At 33.5% G+C, this 20,243-nt stretch overlaps 1 protein-coding gene across 10 annotated transcripts; it reads right to left on the minus strand.

Moving 5' to 3' along the window:
• Nucleotides 1-3,483: 3,483 nt before the first annotated feature.
• On the minus strand, nt 3,484-18,822 carry LOC106056258 (adenylosuccinate lyase-like). 10 transcript variants are annotated; one of them, XM_056021521.1, is made up of 15 exons: nt 18,641-18,813; nt 18,144-18,471; nt 17,540-17,609; nt 15,791-17,070; nt 11,889-12,064; nt 10,680-10,883; nt 10,199-10,243; nt 9,983-10,062; nt 9,332-9,550; nt 8,957-9,047; nt 7,563-7,632; nt 7,231-7,469; nt 6,276-6,365; nt 5,257-5,433; nt 3,484-4,017 (listed from the first exon to the last, which is right to left on the minus strand). In XM_056021521.1, the coding sequence occupies exons 5-15, from the start codon at nt 12,033-12,035 to the stop codon at nt 3,931-3,933; spliced, it is 1,449 nt and encodes a 482-aa protein (XP_055877496.1). In that variant the 5' UTR covers nt 12,036-12,064; nt 15,791-17,070; nt 17,540-17,609; nt 18,144-18,471; nt 18,641-18,813; the 3' UTR covers nt 3,484-3,930. The 10 variants fall into 10 exon arrangements, with proteins under 10 accessions (XP_055877496.1, XP_055877499.1, XP_055877498.1 ...); XM_056021524.1 differs by lacking the exon at nt 18,144-18,471 and having other exon boundaries at nt 18,772-18,822; XM_056021523.1 differs by lacking the exon at nt 18,144-18,471.
• Nucleotides 18,823-20,243: the final 1,421 nt, after the last annotated feature.

Here is a 20,243-nt window from a genome sequence, read left to right on the forward strand (position 1 = left end):
CTTCAGAGATCATACCAGTGCCTAAGAAACCAAAAATAGATTGCTTAAATGATTTCCGCCCAGTAGCACTAACACCTATTGTTATGAAATGTTTTGAAAAATATATGCTTAAACAACTTGTAGCAAAAGTCAATAACAGCCTAGACCCTCACTAATTTGCATACAAAGCAGCTAGAGGAACTAAGAATGCCATTCTATTGCTTTTGGACCAGCTTTATAAGCATCTCCATATACCCAAAACATATGCACGAGTCCTCTTCGTAGATTTCTCTTCGGCTTTCAGTACCATACAGCCACATCTAATGATAAACAAACTGAGTAACTTAAATGTAAGCCCATACGTACAAGCATGGGTTCTAAACTTTTTAACCCAACGGCCCTAGTCAACAACACCAAATCGTCAACTCAAGTACTATGTACGGGTGCTCCACAAGGTTGTGTACTTTCTCCTGTACTGTACACTCTTTACACTAATGACATAAGAAGCTGATGATACTGCCATAGTCGGTCTTATTTCAGGAGATGAAACTCAGTATCCAGTATCGAAGCTCAATAGAAGAGTTTACAAACTGGTGCATTGACAACTTTCTAGAACTGAATGTCACAAAAACTAAAGAACTTATAATAGATTTTAGAAAGAAAAAACAAACTATACGTGAACTGCAAATAAACACTACATCTATAGAACAAGTAAAGGCATATAAATATCTAGGTGTTATCATCAACAAGCTTTCATGGGAAGACCACCTTGGAACTCTGACAAAGAAAACAGCCCAGCGACTCTTTTTTTCTATACAAACTTAATAGCTTTAAACTAAACAAGAAGATCCTTGAGACTTTTTACGGCGCGACTATACAAAATCTGCTAACATACGGAATAACTTGTTGGCAAGGCAACGCCTCATCTAAACTGTTGCGACGTCTAGAAAACATCATAAAAAAAGCATCAAAAATTACACTCACATTACCACATTTAAAGAAACTTTTTGAACAAAAGTGCCTAAGAAAAATCTAAAAAATCTTGGAAGACAACGGCCACCTGCTCCATCAGAACTACGCCAGGTCGTCGTGAACAAGAATGGAGCGGTACAAAAACTCGTTTGTACCTCACTCGGTCAGACTCTATCACCGCCACTCATTGATCAGGGAACATGAAAAGCACCAAGATACCTGTGTGTAGTCGAATGAACTCTTTTGTCTGTTGTATTTATGTGTATGTTTCTGTTGTGTTGTCTTTATATGAGAAAAGAGTCCTTGTAATCACAAATTTCCGTAAGGATCAATAAAGCAGTCTTAGTCTTTTACCTGATAATGCAAGAATCAATTTAAAAAATTAAACAATTATCTAACTATTGGTAATTAATTATTTTATTTGGTATCTTGAGCAAGGGAAAGAAATTGTACTTGACAGATGTGATGGTATAAGTTGAATACGTCCCCTTGAGGAATCTTGAGCCCCGAGTGAACATTTTTTTATGCATGTAAACAAATGATCTTGTAAACATTCAGGATGATACCCCCTTCTTCTTGCCTCCTCTCCCAACTGCTCCAGACAAGTGAAAGGATCATAGGGCATTAAGAAAGCTCAACAAAAAAAATAATAGAAAAACATTTAAAAAAAAGACAATACCTCTTTTATACAACTTATAAGGGATTATTTTTCTCTTAATAAACAGTTAATGTTGGATTAATGACCAATGATACATTGTTGAATAAAGGTAATATAATAAAATGCCTAAAGGATATAAGAACTTGCCAATAACAGAAAAGTTGTAGTTTGTGCTTTTAAGGTGATATGCTAAATAGAGATACATAAAAATAGCCTAAGTGCTAAGGTGCTTTTATCCATTTTTATGGCTTATGAACATTTTTAAATATGCCTGTATGTAGAATGTAAGTTACAGAGATTCCTAACTAAAATACCCAGAGTGGCAGACACTCCAACACCATCAAGGGGAGATAACAGGGAAAAAAAAAATCAAACTTTGTACATTTGGGTTTATCTGTACTATAGCAACATCTCCAATATCCAACTTCTCAATCTAGGCTGTCTTTTAAATTAATGTCCTCAGGAGATCTGCCTGGTTGTTTTAGTAGGGCAGAAACCAAAAAGTTTTAGGTCCTTGAAACTAAAATCTCATTTTCCTTAATAGCTTAGTCTTCCCCCCCAAGTAATTTTTTAATTTATTTTCTATGCTGAAAGTGTTTGTCACAGACAGTTCACTGATTATTAACACCAATTCATGAATTGAGAAGTTAAAAGTCTCTCCCTAGCAGCTAGGTATTCTGAGGTGCAGAAACAATACATTAAGTATAGCAGATTGCTAATTGATTGGTTTTGAACTGTTGTAATAAAGTTTGAGAGTCAGCATGTGGGCCCCAATTCTAAAAGCAAGTTTTAAAAAAGTGATTTGTTGCATGTACTCTTGCTTTGTGACGCTGATGATATTCTATCCATTTCTTGCAATGCTTAATTAGTGCAAGAAGTGTTTCCACTGAGCTCTGCACAATCAAGCTCTAGTAAAAGTCCATCCATGGTCCATCTAATAATCTCTACATAAGAGGTGCCAAAATGTTCATATAAGTCTATTTATTTAAGCTCAATTGAATACAAAGAAACACTTGAGTGTGGGAATTCCTGATGAAGTGTGTTCAAATAAAAAAACAATCTTAATTTTTTTTAAAGATGATCAGTGGTAATAAACTGTTTTCCAATAATTGATAATTGGTTACATTTTTAAATAGTGGTAATTAATTGTTTTGGACTTGTGGTGGCTGAGGAGTAAAGGGTTCAAATCCTGGTGGGGACAAGAATTTTTTTATATCAGGATGTTACAGCACCTCTCCACCCAGCTATAATGGGTACCTAACATTAGTTGAGCAAAAGTAAAAGCGGTTGGCTATTGTGCTGGCCTCGACACCCTCGTTAAAGTTGGGCCACGGATTCATCTGCCTTATAGATTGCAAGGTCTGAAATGGGAACTATTTATTTTAAGCAATTGTTTTATACAGAAAAGGAAATATTTATTTTAAGCAATTGTTTTATATAGAAAAGGAAAGATAAAACTTGCAATATTGATATTTATGGCAGTTACTGTGCAGTGCTTTTCACAGTGTGGCCAATTAGGGAGTGATTTTTTTCTTTCAAAAGATGTACATAAACTGTCCAAAATCTAGAAAAATTCTGTGTTCTTTACAAAATCCCAGTCCATTGTGCAACTTTTTAACTCTGAAAAGTTTGCAAGCTAAGAGGAGGAAAATAAAGAAAACTTATGAATTCAACTGCAACTTAACACACAAATTATTACATCAATATTGGCTAAGAAGATTTAAAAGTGAAATTGTTCTTTCAATTACTTGTGGATTTTGAAGAGTGGGGAACACAAAGAATAGGAGCAGAGAATTGTGGTGAAGTTGTAGGGAAGTTCAGCGCAAACTATACACTAATTAGCCAATAGCGATAAAAGACAAAAACAAAATTGATCTGATTGTAAATTTTATTGAGTTTATCAACATTTCAACACTCAAGGCAGTATAGAAACTCTTCTATTCCAAACAAAGGGGAATCAAGTTTATAAAAACCCAATTAACCTGAAAGTATCATTAATGCCCTCCACCCTGAACACGGTTGCAGTAAAAAAAATAATAATATCTGTGTAAAGAAAAAATTTCTGTTTATATATAAACTGAATAAAAGACCCTGGAAATAATGTGCCTCAAACTGAAGCATGTGCATTTCATTGAACACAACAAAGTTGTTGTTTTTTAAACAGAATTTAACCAGAACATAGAATTGCATTAAATTCTAGATAATTTTAGACTGAAATGTTCTTTGAACCATGTCATTTACAATCACATTTCTAGTTCATCAAATATTCACTTATACTCTAACCAAAACAATCTATGTGACCTCACTGACAGCATGACATGCTAAATTTCAAGCTTGACGGACTTGACCAAGTTGTTCTTGTAATTCTTTAATGCTACATCCACTTCATCCTCAATAAAATTTTTAACCTACAAAATGGAAAGTTACAATATAAGCATAAATATGATAAAGATTGAAAAAGGTTATTAATGAAATGAATATGCTGCTGAAGTTTAAATAAACTATATGTGTGCCTGCCCCATATAAGTATTCATGTATTTGTGGAATTCTATTTAAATACACTATTTCAGTAATTGTGAGCAGGATACTAAGGATGATTTATTTGGTTATTTGTTCTGGCTCTGGGGAAAGTAGAATTAAAGTTGACCATTATTGGAACGCTGGGGCATATATATAATGTATTATTTTGTAGTGATTAAATATAATTATATATAACATTGTACATTTAAGCTGTTTTAGCGGTCTGATGTTTTGTTGTAATGCAAATTATGCAAATATAATTGTTGTGTATTGTTTGAACTAACGATAAATTTAGACTTAACTATTTTGCACCAGAGTAACTTTTTATGACTTTGAGTGGCAACGTGTGATGATCGAGTGTCTGTTGAAGGAATTGGCCTGGAATTGTGTGTCTTGTTAACTGCTGTACCGGAACCGAACTGAAGTTAGAACCGTTGGTCTGCTCCAGTGGCTTAGGCTGTCACTGGCTTGTCTCTTCTGCAGAGCCTTGAGTGAAGCGATCTTCTTCCGACTCAGGATACAGAACAGATAAGTTCTTGGCCTTGTTATTGTCGAAGTGCCCATGATTCCAGTTCGTTCCCATAACATTATAGTAAAATAGTTATAGTTTATTGACCCGTAGCATGTCTAAAATAATTTATTTTGTCTTACTAGAGTATTTCAGTGGAATAGTATAATTGCTTAAATTTAGAATAGTGATGGCTGTGCTCTCGAGTGTGATGGTGAGTGGTTAGAAAGGTATGTGGTGGAGCAGAAAGATAATTATGAGAGAGCTTTCTAGCTGTAGAAACTAGTTACGCTACAGTTGTACTGTTTGGTAGTAACTTTTTATACCAATTATATGAAGACCCATCTATAGTGATGAAAATTAAAAAAAAAAAAAAACTTGACTCCATTGGACAGGTCACCTTGAAAGAATGTCAGAGTATATTGGCTTAAACCAAAAGGATCAATCAATAGATTGATGAGGCAGATCTTCAACAACTTTGTGAAGTTTGGACATGGAGATGAAAATATCAAGAGAAAGAATGGAAAGAAGTACTGAAGCAGACAAGAGTCCTTCATGGGCTGTAGCGCCACTTTTATGCATTCAATTTTTGTAGTTAGTTAAAAAAAATATGATGTACCTGAATTGATGACATCCCAATAAATGTTGTGGGATTTACACAGCTGTCCAGTTTTGACAAAATGGGCTGAAAATAGCTGTCATCTTTTATTCTGGCAATCAGATCACAAGGAAGACCTTCTTGCTTCATGACAGAAGCACTCTGTAATGCTAGACTGCGGAGCTTCTCATGACATTCCTGTACAAGTTTGGATAAGAATGATTCATGTATCTAATCCACCACAAAGAATAATTTGCATGCTTAATTCACACCAAAAAGAATGATTCATGTACTTTATTCACTTCAAAAAAAAAAAAAAAAAAAAATCATATATAAAAAAAATAAATAAAAGATCAACATGTTACAACAAAATTGTGTGTTTATGTTTTGGAAAGTATAACCAAAATGTTTAAAGTAATGATTGATGACTTTGGTCTAGTAACCTCAGTAACTAGATAAAAGAAAATAACAACAAATGAATAAAATGTGTCAAGGGGAGGTATGGCGAGAGTGAATATGTTACTTTGATATTTTGGTATGATAGTTATATCCCCTTGTTTATGTACTCCCAACTTATGAATGTGAATAGTCTTGCACGTGTTCTGAACTGAATGGTTTAGTCTTCCTTGAATGTGCTAGAGAGTGTGTGAGTTAGTGAGGTCTTGTTCCTGGTCCAGGAAGGTTGGACGGTTACTTCCTGGACTGGTGTTTATGAATTAATAATTATTGAGAGTTGATATAATTGTGTGCTTTATTGAATATTAAAGTATTATTTGTATTTCCATGGATATCTGGAGTTGGGAGTTGAAGTGTGTTTAGTAATAATTGTTCTTAATTGTAATTATTAAGTAACCCCTAACGAGTTAAGCAAAGAATAGAACCCTGACAAAATGTTATTCCCCACTGGCTTTTTCCTAGACTTTGTTTTCAATTATCAAACCTCATTAGACTAATGTAAATGCACAGTGTATGAAAAATTGTAAGTCAGAAGTTGAAATTCTAATGTAAGTTAAAATAATAACAATAGTAAACACTCTTACCTGTCTGTTACCTCCTTCTTTAACCATAGCCATTATAATGTTTTCACTTGCCATAAATGGAAGTTCATCTTCCAGTCTTTTGGCTATGACCTAAGAAATATATTGAAAAATTCTAAATTTTAGGTGCTGATAAAAAAAAAAGTGTTAGATACATTGAACATAATCTTAAATCTGAGATTTGATAACTACCAGTATACAAAACATTTACTTTAAATATTAGAAAAGACTATCACCTTAATAAGCAGTTACAAATACATAATGCTATCTTCTGATAAGCTTTTGTTTTCATCAAGATTTTTTTTATTTTGCAAGTAAAGCAAAATACACTTTTCTTTTCAATTCTGCCTAATAGATAACAGCAAGAAAGCGACTAATGAATATGGTATTGATGTGTATCACATTACAATTGTTTCTGTTGTTTCCTACAATCAGGATAGCTTGCCTAGTTGAGTCAATGAGGCCATGCCTAAGTTACTTTAACCAAAATAAAAAAATGTTAAGATATTTTTTGTAAGATTTTTTTTTTAATTCTTTTTTTTTTTTTTTTTGCTGCTTATGTTCATTACAACAGTAATGATGCTACTTAGGCTGGTAATAAGTCAATCAAAATTTAGTTGCAAGGGGAATGAATATTTTTAGATGAAAAAGGTCATCAAATTTAATATATGTAAAGATGATCTTTTCCCCCCACACAAATAAAGGAATTTTTGAAAAGTTTTTTTTTTTAGATGGAAGTCGCACAAATTTAGACCCAAAAAATGTATTCTTCTAAATTTTTAAAATAATTCAATTAAAAATGTGTATTTGGGTGTTTAAAAAGGCAGTTTATTTAAAAAGCTTTCAATAAAAACTAGAAAAGAAAGATTCCATTTAATAAAAAACTTTCTAGCTTCTTACAGCACAAAACCATGAAAGAAACTTCAATGATGAAAGGTTTCTCCTCTGCAAGACTTACTTTAGGGTAAACGACAAGGCCTTCAAATATAGTCTGTAAAGTCATTAGAATAGCGTCTGCACCAAGGAATGCTTCTGGAAGAACAACACGGCGGTTGGCACTGTCATCCAAAGTACGTTCCATCCATTGAACTGATGCAGTTTGTAGAGGGTTTATGACCAATGAGATGAGAAGCCTTGCAAGAGAGCAGATTCTTTCACATCGCATAGGATTTCTTTTGTAAGGCATTGCACTGGATCCTTAAAAGAGACAGTGTAAAACAAACAAATTATAGAACTGAACTCATAATACATATACAATTTATATAAACTAGCCCAAGAAAATTGTGTTACCTATTTGCTCAGCTTCAAAAGGTTCTTCAAGTTCTTTAAAACTTGACAAAAGTCTAATGTCAGTACAAATCTGTTGAATAAATAAAAGTCAGGCAAAAAAATTGAAACATTAAGCATGAAATCAGTCAGGTGGAAACTGAAACTTCAAAAGTAAAAAGTTTCATAAAGTTTTAAATCTGGTGCGGATTAGATCTAGATTTAGTCTTGATTAAATTTTAAAATGATATAACTTTATTATATTAACTCTAGTTCTACATATAATTACAAATATCAAGGAATGTCTTGTGAGCAAACTATTTTTTTGGTCCCGTCTGACTATTTTATTCCCTTTTTATCAGCTGATGAGCTAATCATTTACAGCATTTTTTCTACTTCAAGATGACCTACATTGCCCCCACCGCGTGTTTTCTGCAGTGCTTTACTGTTATTCTAAATGTACTAGTTGATTTGTGTACTAGATTTGACTCTAGATCTACATCTAGATTAGATCTACAGCCTAGCAGTGGCATCACTAAGGGGGTATGGATCCATAAGGAGGTGACACCCAAGTAGAAAAGCATTAACTTGAGCTAATGCAGATGTTTAAAAAAATGAGAGACTAGCTAGATAACCACCCAAGATGCTTATGCAAGTTTATTATATGGATTTAGATCAATATACATTTTATATTTATACCTGTTTAAGTGTCCTAAAGGTTACTTTACGTTATAGTTGATATCGAGGCTTGTGGGTGGGTCTTTTTTTTCTAAAACAAAATAAAAACGGTTCTATTTGAAAAGTCGGCCTAGTCATTTGAATATTAATGAAGTAAAAACATTTTTACCACTGTTTAAGACATCAGATTTAATGAATGAATGAAGCGACTTTTTTAAAGTAGATCCTTTCAACAAGATTGAAAGTCTTCTTTTGAAAATATTTCCATTCAATTGTAGAGTCTACTGCCTTCTAACGTAAAAGCAGACAAATTTCTTCAGAGTAAAGTACTTTTGTTCTAGTATCGTCTTTTGCACAAAAAAGAAAAAGTCCATTACAAAATGTCTTTCTAAAGACATCGACCTTAGTGACGCCACTGCAGCCTAGTAGATCTAGTTTAGACACCTCTTTCAGAGTCTCACTGGATGAGGACTTAGACAAAAGTTATAGTTGAATTTAAATCTATAAATTAGATCGATCTAAATAAAAATAAAAAAAACTACTCTAGTAGCCTACTAGATTCTAGATCAAGATCTTGATTACAGCTCTATAGTAGTTGTTAGAAATCTCTTTAAATGTCTCATTAGAAGTGGACTTAGTCTGAATCGACTTCTACCTCAATAAAAACTAAAGTAGATTCAATCAAATAACTATAACTTGATCGCATACAAAATAAAATTTTATAACATTCTAAAGTGTACCTTGTGAACTGTGGCACCAAAACTTGCAAAAACAGACAGAACCTCTGCGTCAACCTTCCTGGGGTAAGTCTGTCCACAGATGATGAAGTGACTGAAGAACAAGTGAATACCTTAAGTTATTGTAAAGCCTGGGTGTGTATTCTAAGTGTATACATCTCTAACTTTCTTGATGCACAGATGTCATACTTTTTCATTGTTGCTTGCTATGTTCATGATAATGACACAAAAACCTTTTAAAATGCTTTTCAGATCAGTAATTATCAATTTTGATTAGGTACCGGTATTCTACCAGTAAAGTGATATCCCCTTTTAAATTGTGCCATATGAGTAATTTATCTATTTTGATTAGATATTCTACCAATAATGTGATGTCACCTTTTAAAACCTGCAAGCTCAGTAACCTTCCTATCCAGCTCTTTAACTTTGGCAGCATCTCCATCGAATAAAGTCAAGAAACTAGCCTGTGTGCCAGTTGTACCCTTGACTCCTCGAAAACGAAGTTCACTGCTGACTCTTTCCATGTTCTTCAAATCCATGAGAAGATCTTGTGCCCAAATACATGCCCTCTTACCCACAGTAGAAACTTGTGCAGCTCTGTCGATATAAATATTAGGGAGAACATACACAAACACATTCAAGATATCTAACATTACAATGTAACATGGTACTCCATTCAGATCTATTGGGGGGGGGGGGGGATAAAGCTCACATCTGCTTTAACAGCATAAAGTTAACAAGGATGTAAAGGGACCAGCACATCGACCAACCGCCTTTACCTTCCCAAAAGAAGAAGTCAGGTACTCAATTAGAGTCTTCAGTGGAATTTAAACTAAATATCCTTAGTTTGGAAGCCAAACAGTTACCACTCCGCCACTCTACAATGTAACATCAAATAAACAATATTGTTAGATTTTAATTTAAATGTATTTTGACCTTAGCCAAGCTGTCTACAAAGTGAGTTATGAGAAACCTAAGTTGAGAAATGCAGTTTACAAATATGGTTTCAGTTATGGGGAGGCTACTTACTGTAAATGCGTGTACGAAAGGCATGGGAGATCCTTGTGTTCCATAGCAAAGTTTCTTAATAAATGAATACATGTGGCAAGCTGAAAGACATTTAGCAGACAAATTAGTAAGTGTTTCCAGAATATCATAGTAAATAATAACATTGTACTATGTAGACAAACAAAATAAACGCATGATTTTATATATATATTTTTTTAAAGGTAAAGATGAAGTCACCTTTGGCTTAAGTATTTCAAATCCATCCCTGAGTACAATCAAATCCTGCAAAAGGAATAAAAACTTTTTTTTATAAACCAATCCAATAAAACACATTTTTTAAATAAATTTTTGGCTTTCAATTAATTATTAGTAAAAAATTTGAGAACAAAATGTTTGAAAGATCTAGTGCTAATCATGTGTGACAACTGTAGAAATAAAAATTTGCAGAGCGAAAATAAGTATTTTTAAGTGGCATTATGCTGAACCCTGAATGAATCTCAAATATTGATATACACAAAATTTTAGATAAAAATTGGTATGTCAATTGAATTTTTAGCCATATGATAAAATAGTGGAAATAAGAAAGTAATGGTGTCATACTAGTAAAAATGCTCAATTTAAACAAAGTTAAGGTTTTGTCTGTTACATATTGCAAAACTGGTTTGAGACAGTATTATTAAGTATCAAGATAAATAGGTGTATATAAATGATTACATACTGTGTTGTCACCGACATAGCAGGAAGTGGCTCCAAGATGAATGATGGGAGCAGCTTTTGGGCAAACAGCCCCAAATGTATGAACATGAGCCATTACATCATGCTTGAATTTTTTCTCTTCCATTGCTGCCTGCTTGTAGTTAATGTTAGTCAAATTTTGGCTCATTTCTGAAAGCTGCTCATCAGTAATATCTAAACCAAGTTCCTGAAAACAATATATATGTAAAAATGTTTGTAAAATATTTTACATGTTTCAAATGTTCCTTCAGAATTGAAGATAATGACTTGCTAGTCCAAACCTCTCGCAGGACGATGGGGGGTGGGAGCGGGCTGGGTTTGAACCCTGGACCATTGATAAGTCCAAACGACAATCCAGCGCGCAAACCGCATGACCAGGCAGCCATCCAATATATTTTTTCAATATATTTATTAATAACATTTAAGAATTCTGCTAGAACTTCAGCAAGAAATGTTTATGTTAAAAGATCAGTTTAAAAACATACAATCAGGATTTTTAAAAAATCTACAATTAGGCATCTGTAAAAATCTACAATCAGGAGTTCTTTACAATGCACAATTAGAAAATGTTTAGTTCACAAAATTTAGTGACTTTGAAAATAGGAACCTGTATTCAAAAAAAAAAAAACAAAGAGAGAGAGATACTCAAGTCAACAAACAGGTATAAGACTTATACACAAAAATATTTTTGAGAAGATTCTAAGTATGAAAAAAGAAAGTACGAGAATAAAATGAAAGGAAAATATGGCATGTTTCAAAGGAAGAGAGGTAGAGGCAAGGAGTGATGGGGAATAAATGTAAAAGATGGATTTGTTTTTTGATGAGTGACACCTTAGGAATGCAAGAAGACATGTAAAGGAAAGTCAATAGATAATTCTCAAGTGTAAAAGTACATCAGTCTACGAGACAAGGGAAAGTGAAGAATCAAATAAAAAAAAAAATTCATTTACATTGTTTGATAACTTGCAAGCAGAAATATATTTAAAACCAATTTTTCATGACCCCTCAAAGAGAATAGTGAGAATATTCTTCTAAGCTCAAATAAATCAATTTATAATTAGCAATTCTTGGTTCAATTAAGTTTTATTCCGATTTAATACCATACTACATTTTCACAGTTCACATAAGTTTCATTCATTTTACTATTGAACAACATTTTCAAAGTATTCTCAGTATTGAACATTAGAAATACCTTTTCGGCCTGAGCCAAATAAAGCCATAACTTTCTCCATGTTGAAAATTTTTTCTGATCTGAAAAATTAATTTTCATTTCTGTGCTAGCATAGCGAGATGCAAGTGGAGTCCTATAGGTGTTGTAATCTGGGCTGTCTTGTGACATTTTCAGCTGTCTTTTTCAAGTGGACAGGGCTAAACAATAAACAAGTAAATAATGTTTAATGTATATAAAAATGAGTCAAGTAAAATAAATAAGAATTAACATGGTCATTCATTTTATGTAGGAGCAGTTTTATGACAGATTACACCGATGATTAAATTTTAACAATGAAACTTTTTCTCACTGTGAGATTGTAAGATAAATATTTTTGCATGCAGTTTGAGAAGGCTAAATTAAGTTTGAAGTTTTAGCAGCACTATGGTACGGTTCCATGACAATTCGTTCACGACTTTTTATTCACACGACTAATCGTTCACCCGACAACTTGCTCAATGACAACTTGTTCACTGACAATTCGTTCACAGACAAATCGTTCACTGGATTGTTAATATTATATAATCTACTTTCATCGCGTGTTTAATGTGTTTACTTTAAAACTTTTGTAGCTATTATTTTAGAAAAAAATTTTGGATTGCTAGAGATCAAGCCTAATCTGAGTTTCTTTGTTAATAGATCAAGTTGCTCAGGTAGACAGTAGATCTAGATTATTCTAGATCTATTTCATCTGGTAGAGATTAAGTTGTAAGTAAAACTGTATATATGATTATTCAATTTATTGATATCATGAGGTACTTTAGACTTTGGGCTCGCTTACACTAGCTAATCTAGATCTCATATATATTAATATTATAGATGTAGAGTTACTAAGACTACAAACTTTACTAAGATCTACACTAGTGACCTAGGTCTATATAGTACCTAGACGATACCGATAGATCTACATAATTGACATGATCATAATCTATTCAGTCTACCAATTCTATCTAGATCTAGACTCTACTCACTACTAGACTCTATCACAGTGATCCGTATAAAGGAAAAGAAAGCCTCTGAAAGCGATGAGAAGACAACAGCATAGACCTAGATACTAAGATAGAGAATAGAGTCTCAGTTTGAGAGACAAAGCATCGAATAGTGAATGTTCCGGAATGTGGAATGGATACACTGACACTACTGACAGTCATAAGATGACCATGAATCATCGAATGACATGCGTGAGCAAGTGACACTGAATTGAAGTTGACTGAACTGATTGAATCATTCAAATTCAAATCCCAGGCTAGAGTCTAGAAATCTAGATCTAAATTAAATAAGAAAACGTAGATCTAAGGCAATACAAACACGTGTCAGGGGCAATCTAGATGTCTAAATTGAATAAATAGATCTAAACTCTAGATCTATAGCCAGGTCAAATAGATCTAGAGATAGTCAGATAGGCAGTAGACTCTATAGGTATAGTTATAGGTACTGGTCAGCCTGGTCTACTAAGTTGTTTTTTTTTCAGTTTATATAGGTTATGACTGGGAGTAACGTCTCCAGTCTAACTCATGTTGAACAGCTGATTTGTCAGTAACAGCCAATAGAATCTATGGGAAAGGACCAATGGCGAACGCTTTTGTGCCAGTTTTTAGTTTAGAATTTATAACTCCGCAATGGTTAAACTTATTAAAAAAATGAAAGCATCTGCGGACTCCTCAGCTATTGGGCGATAAAACTAAATTTGAATCTTTTTTCCATATCAGCTATTAAATTTATAATTCAAGTCAACTTGCGGTAGGGGTCGGACCTAATCAGCGAACGCAATTTTCGCGGGAGTCATAATGAGCGAAAGGCCGTAAAAAATAGCGAAATAGCATGTTAAAATATAGGAAATTATGCTTCAATTAGTTCTATCATTTAACTTCTTCCATGAAGCATTAACTATTGTCCTCCTTGTGACATTAGGCCTAAATTTGTTTTCACTTTTCTCGTGCTCCACATCTCCTTTCTCTGCTTGGAACTGATGTCTATATAGCCTACGAAACTTGCGATCAAATATTTTTCTTTTAGAGAAAGAAAGAAACTACAAAATTCTATCTCGCCTCCTCCCTATGGGCTAGTCCACGTCTTTTTGCTCCCCATTTTATAAACTCTCGTTACTGTGACTATTTTTATAAGAACACATGTTCAGTGCACTTAATTTAATCAACATCAACTCGACCTCCCCCCCCCCACACACACACACGCGCGCTGATTGACCCAAAGGCAGATCCCGAATGCGATGGATTGATGATGTATGGGAGGTAGATCTACAACAACTAGGGTTTCGGGCATGGAGACGAAAGGCTCAGGAGAGATCTTGTAATTTTATACATGTATATTATATGATAATTCTTATATTTATTACTAAATATATAGTTAGCATTTTTTCCGCTCCTGAAATCGAATATTTTCTCCTGGAAAACTCTTGGAAATCTGAAATCCTAATCTCAGAATGGTGGGGGAACCCTGTGAAAAGGAATTCTGATCTTCATTTAAACATCTATACACATATTAATATCATTAATTAGTAACAAGAGGTTAACCAGCCAGTTAAATAAAAAAAAGGAGGACGGCAAAACAGAGGTCCCCCCCCCCCGTATAAATCGTATAGGCCTAAGCGCTGTTAAGATCAAATGATGGTCGTTTCACCCTCACTGGCATAGAGGAAAGTAACTGCCAGCATATGACTGTTGGAGAGAGAGCTGCGAGTCAAACATTTTAGACGGAAAGAAAATGCGGGAAAATATGCTGGTCGCAACTGGGCGTAGACATGTGAAACATGTAGGCTACTGCACTCATCCTTAATCTCCGAAATCGAAGACATTTGGGTTAAGGTTAAAAATAGGCCTATTATTTTAATATTTCAGTTTACAAACAATAACGATAGATAAGACAAAAAGAAAAACAGATTAAATCAGTAACTAAATTATTATTAATGGCTTTTTAAGCTTATAATAGGGGTTTCGCTGAATAGGTTTTCAGTTAAAAGGTCATTTTGAGCGAACACCCCATAATATTTTTTTTTCAACGGAATGAATAGCCTTGGCTATTCTAGCTAACTATTTCCTCATCTATTTAGAAGCATAATAGGCGATTTTTTTTCGGCCGATGTCCATTGGTGCTTTAAAATCGCCTTAAGTTCGGACCTATTCTCGTTTATCCGGAAACGTTTTGAGAATGAAATTTCCATGCATGTCAACTTTGACCTTCAGCTATGCTTTATTTTATGAGGGAAAACGAAAGTGAATAGGTGGAAAATGTAGAAAAATGGAGTCTTTGTAATACCATTTTATTAGTGCTGCAGTTACTTTTTAAATAAATAAGAATGGATAAAAATTACGGGGAGGTGTTCGCTTTATATGCCATTTCGCTGATGGGCCTATATATAGATCTATATAGATCTTATCTTAGATCTAGATAATACAGAAGTTACTTCAAAATAAAAGATGATTACGTCCTACGCGTCATGCATTTACCATGCATATCAACCAATGTCCTAAATTCTGCTAAATTAATTAAGTCACTGGTTTTCCTGGCTAGCTCAAGCAACCCATTCCGACCATGCTCTAATAGCACTAGGGAAAAAGGAGCATTTGTACACATTTGTCCTAGCATATGGGATGAGGAATGTGCCTTTATCTTTGTGTCTTTCTGAGTATTTTATTAGATCTATAGGTCTTATATTATCCAACAATATGAATCTACAACATAATGAAATTGTCCATTGGAAAAGTTGGAGCTGATCTGATAGAAGTGGATGGAAAACAGTATTTCATAACTATAATCAAAAGACAGGAGCAGAGAAAGGCGGTCAACAGATCTTGCGTGGCGCCCCAGACTAAGGGATAAATCTAGATGAAGGAGAAGAGTAAAATCCATAATATAGACAGACTCACTTTGAATTTGGATGGAATTTCATTTAATGACGGGCCTGTCTATTCTTTGATGTTGAACTCTGTCTGCCACTTCTTCTTTTCCTGATACTTTCCCTGAAGAAAGGTCTTTGCTAGCTCTGAGGATCTTTCCTTAGCATCTTAGTTCCATTGTTAAGATCCTCTTCTCGAGATCTGCTGCAGTCAGCGTCCAAGATTCGTAAGCATATAAGAATGTGGTCATAACCGGGGAGCGCATCGGTTTGAGTTAAGTGTTGATGGCTATGCCTTTCTATTTCCAGATTGTTTTGAGTTTTGAAAGTGCTGCTGTCAACTGTGCTATTCAGGCCAGTAGTTTAGGTTTGGTTCCTTCATCTGAGACAATAGCTCCAAGGTATATAAAACTACAGACACTTGTCAGCTTTTCACCACCAATGCTGATGTCCCCTTTAAAGTCCTGTTGGCTTATATTGGTCATAATTTTTTTTTTTCTACATTGATTTGCATACCATATGCTGCGGAAGTCTTGTCTATGCACATCACCAAGTCATCTAATTCTTCTTTTGTCCCTGCCAGACCATCTATGTTGTCCGCAAAGGACAAGTTAGTAATGTTTCGTTCTCCAATGCTTACAGAATCTTTATAGCCCCCGAGAGCATCTTCCTTTATCCTTTCAAGGAAGATATTGTAGAAAATATAATAGGCAGCCTTGTCTCACTCCAACTGTGGTTTTACTCTAATTTCATTGAAGGTGTACGAGATACATATATCACATGACCAGGTCAGCTATATTTAAAGGAGGCAGTGGCATCTTTGAAATATGTGGAAATACATTGACTAACCTATCTATAGCTTCTTTAAAAAAAAGAAAATGTGCTAGGCAATAACTTATTGAATAAATCTAATTACAAAAGTAATTGACTTTGAAACATCATTTTTAGAAGGCACTAAAAACATATTGAGTTCAGAGTTGTAGGATTTCCATTTTTCAGTGAGGCATATAGTGTCCACACTTGTCAAAGACCAATTCACAGACATAAAAATAAAATAACCATTTGCACAAATATCAGTATTAGTCTGCTCATTTTTTATTTTTTTTTGACATTTCATTTAAATTATGCTCCTTTATTAATAGTTAATATTGCTACACAATTATCTTCTCTTTGTTGAAAACAAAATTGGCCAGAGATAGAAGTAGTTTTTTCCTTTTATATCTTTTGTATTTTTCAGTTCTCTTTTTAAATTGAAATACCATTATTAGCTTGAGGTTGTGAAATTCAGTGTAATCAATTGAGAAACAAATTCTGTGAAAAAAAAAATATGAAGAGTCTGATTCAAACCAAATTCAGCTTATAAAACATAAAGACATTAATTTTGGCAGATGGAAACAACACTTTAGGGTTCTTTTCCAGATGTGTCTTTTACCCTAGATCTTTAGGACACTTACATTACTAGCCTAAAGTACCCAGCCTTTACTGAATTAATATTTTTTTGTTGTGATAGGATAGGACATTACATTTTTTGGTCAAAAGTATTGGGGGTGGCATTATAATGTATAGGCTTATCCATTTAAGGGTGAAAAAAAAAAGTTCTATCATAACTTAACATAAAGCCTAATATAAGCTAGTCTACATATGAGTTTAAAAGTAAATTAACTTTCATTGTAAAATAATTTTGCTGTTTTATCAATTACGGTATTGAATGGTCCCAAGTAGGATGATATGGATATTTCAGTGACATCAGGCAGTGTTGTTTCTGAATTTACATCTGTACCTTTAAAATCTGGAATGTTCATTGGGTATTCATTTTTCACAAATTGCAGTTTCTTTTGTAGACATATAATCTAAAAAAAAATAATAAAAAAATATTTACATGAAATAAATATCATTATGTCAAAATATAAAAAGAAAGTTCAAAATCCAATTTAAATTTAACCTTATGCATTGTCCACCCCTTCAAAAGATATTTGTAAGCTTAAATATCTAGAACCATATGATTAAATTAAATGTAAAACTCTTAATAAAAGCAAATACCTTCAGAACAGAGTATTTTGGTTGCTGATTTAAAACATTTTCACACTCTTAAGATTAATTTTAAAGAAAATGAAAGAATGATCATACTATCATAAGCATTAATTTAGATCAGATGTAGATATCAACATTGAAGCTAAGAAAATGAGAAATTGTGATTTTCTAAATCTATATCGTTGGTAATTAACTGTAGGCTTATATAGAGAATTAAATCTACTAAATTAACTGAATGTTACAGTTTGTATAATTAAATTATAAAAATGAAATTCTTGATCTATACATCTATATTATCTTGAAAGGAAAATATAATGAATAATCATAATGTTTATAATTAAGTAAAGTTATACCCTCTAGTTGACAGCAGTGAGAAGATAGTACATCACATGTTGTATTTTTTGTGTTGACGATCATTCTCCTGTCTTTGAACCCTCTCACTGAGTTTATTGCTAATTATGGCAAGTTGTCTGCATACTTGCTGCTTTTTATGATTCTTGATAGTTTTTTTAAGATCATTTATGTCTCATTGAGATCTTCCTTCCTGTAGTCTTTGCACCTCTTTTCTAACATTCTTGTGAATTTTCTCAAAGTTGTATTAAATTATTAAGGCAAGCTTAGATCTAGAAAGCTTAGTTTCTCCATTGAAAGAATATTTAGATCTAGAATCTATAAGTAGATCTATATAGAACATAGGTAAAGGGCTGGCCTTAGATTATTGGAGGACCTAGGCGAAGTTAATTTACTATTTATTATTTAGTGGCTCCAAAAGAAATACAAAATATAATATACAACGAAAAAAATTAAACTTAATAAACTACGCAATTTATTTAAAACAGCCACAGCGTACCCAAACAATAATATTGAGGACAAGTTTTGCTAGTTGAAGTAGTTCTTCTCTAAAAAAATGTTTAAGAGTCCTGTGGAGGCCTAAGGCCGGCCCTGATAGGAAGTTATATAAAACATGATTGTATCTCTTACAAAACACGTTCGATAATGTGTAAGTTCTCTTGTATTGAAACAACAGCAACAACCATTGTATTCAATGGCAACAATAATTTCCGGCAATAAACCAGCACTTATATAGGTCTGTATTTTTTTCATAATTAAAAAAATGCAATCACAGACCTATATATATAAATATAATATAGGGTTCCACGACTTTTCGTTCACGCGATTATTTGTTCACGCTACCATTCGTTCACGCGACATATCGCTCACAGACAACTTGTTCACCGACAGTTGGTTCACGACAAATCGTTCACGTGACTATTCGTTCACAGACAAATCGTTCACTGGATATTTCCAAAAACAAAAAAAAATTGCTAGAGATCGGGCCTAATCCGAAATTCTTTGTTAATTTTTTTTTGTTTGTTGTTAATATTAATTAATGAGGACAGTATGTGATAAAAATTATACTTAAACGAAAAAAGATATCTTACAAGCAAGCTGAAACATTTAAATGGGCCCTCACTATACTTTAGGTAACATTTTTACTTTGCTTACAAAGTGAACGAATAGTCGCGTGGACGAATTGTCAGGTCAACGAAATGTCTGGTGAAGGAATAGTCGCGTGAACGAAAAGTCGTGAACAAATTGTCGTGTCCCCATAATATAGGTCTGTTTAGGCAACCCAGACCTATACGAGCTAGCTTTATGTTTAATTACGAAATAATATGAAATTAGCCTATATTTTGTCTAAAATATAATTCTGCTATATAATCAAATAAAAAAACAAGATTACAAAGAGAGTTTGTATTATCACACAAACTCAGAGGCGGCCCCATCGAATTCACCAATGGACCAGGAATATTCAAGCCATAGTCTTGTTTTGATCGTTTATAGTAATACATTTAAAAAAATCATTAGCCGATATTTTTCACATAAAAGCAAATAGGAGGACAACACGTCGCCTTAGATAAGACTCTTCTGGAATAAGTAGAGAAGCATTAACTGATCACCTAAGAACAGTATGGAAGCCTCCCAGACAGTGTCGGTGTCACCTGGTGTGGTACCTCAGGGTGTCACCCCTCCTCCATCAACTTTCTTCAAATATGTTCCAATAAACACTATTTAGCTAGTTCTTTTTGTTGAACCAATACAGTGAGCTTATTACCTACTTTTATTGATTTTTACTCAAATGTAAAATGAGTGTCAATTCTATTATAAAATTCAATTGTTTATTCAATCGTTATTGCAAATTTCACAATGATATTTAATTAAAATTAGAAACAGACTTAACATCAAATGAACAGGTTTCCTTTGTTATACTTTAAGACAGAAATGGTATGACGCTGTACTTAAATTACCATCTAGATGTGTCTAGGCATATTTGGGCATATATCTAGAGATTTTATTATTATTATCTTTTCCGATGTGTCTGCTTTTCCAAAGCTATAATTTTTCCAACTTGGTTGTCACCCGGTACGGACCGCATTCCCTAGTGACGCCAC

This window comes from Biomphalaria glabrata, chromosome 2 (assembly GCF_947242115.1).
Source record: "Biomphalaria glabrata chromosome 2, xgBioGlab47.1, whole genome shotgun sequence".
In the NCBI taxonomy this organism is placed as follows: Eukaryota; Metazoa; Mollusca; class Gastropoda; family Planorbidae; genus Biomphalaria; species Biomphalaria glabrata.

Excerpts from the sequence above, each read along its gene's own strand:
- LOC106056258 (XM_056021524.1), bottom strand. The coding sequence starts at position 12,035 with ATGTCACAAGACAGCCCAGATTACAACACCTATAGGACTCCACTTGCA. Across the intron at positions 9,551-9,982 it reads CTTTCGTACACGCATTTACA|AGCTGCACAAGTTTCTACTG; the intron begins GTAAGTAGCCTC and ends TTATATCGACAG. Across the intron at positions 5,434-6,275 it reads AAGAAGGAGGTAACAGACAG|GAATGTCATGAGAAGCTCCG; the intron begins GTAAGAGTGTTT and ends AAACTTGTACAG.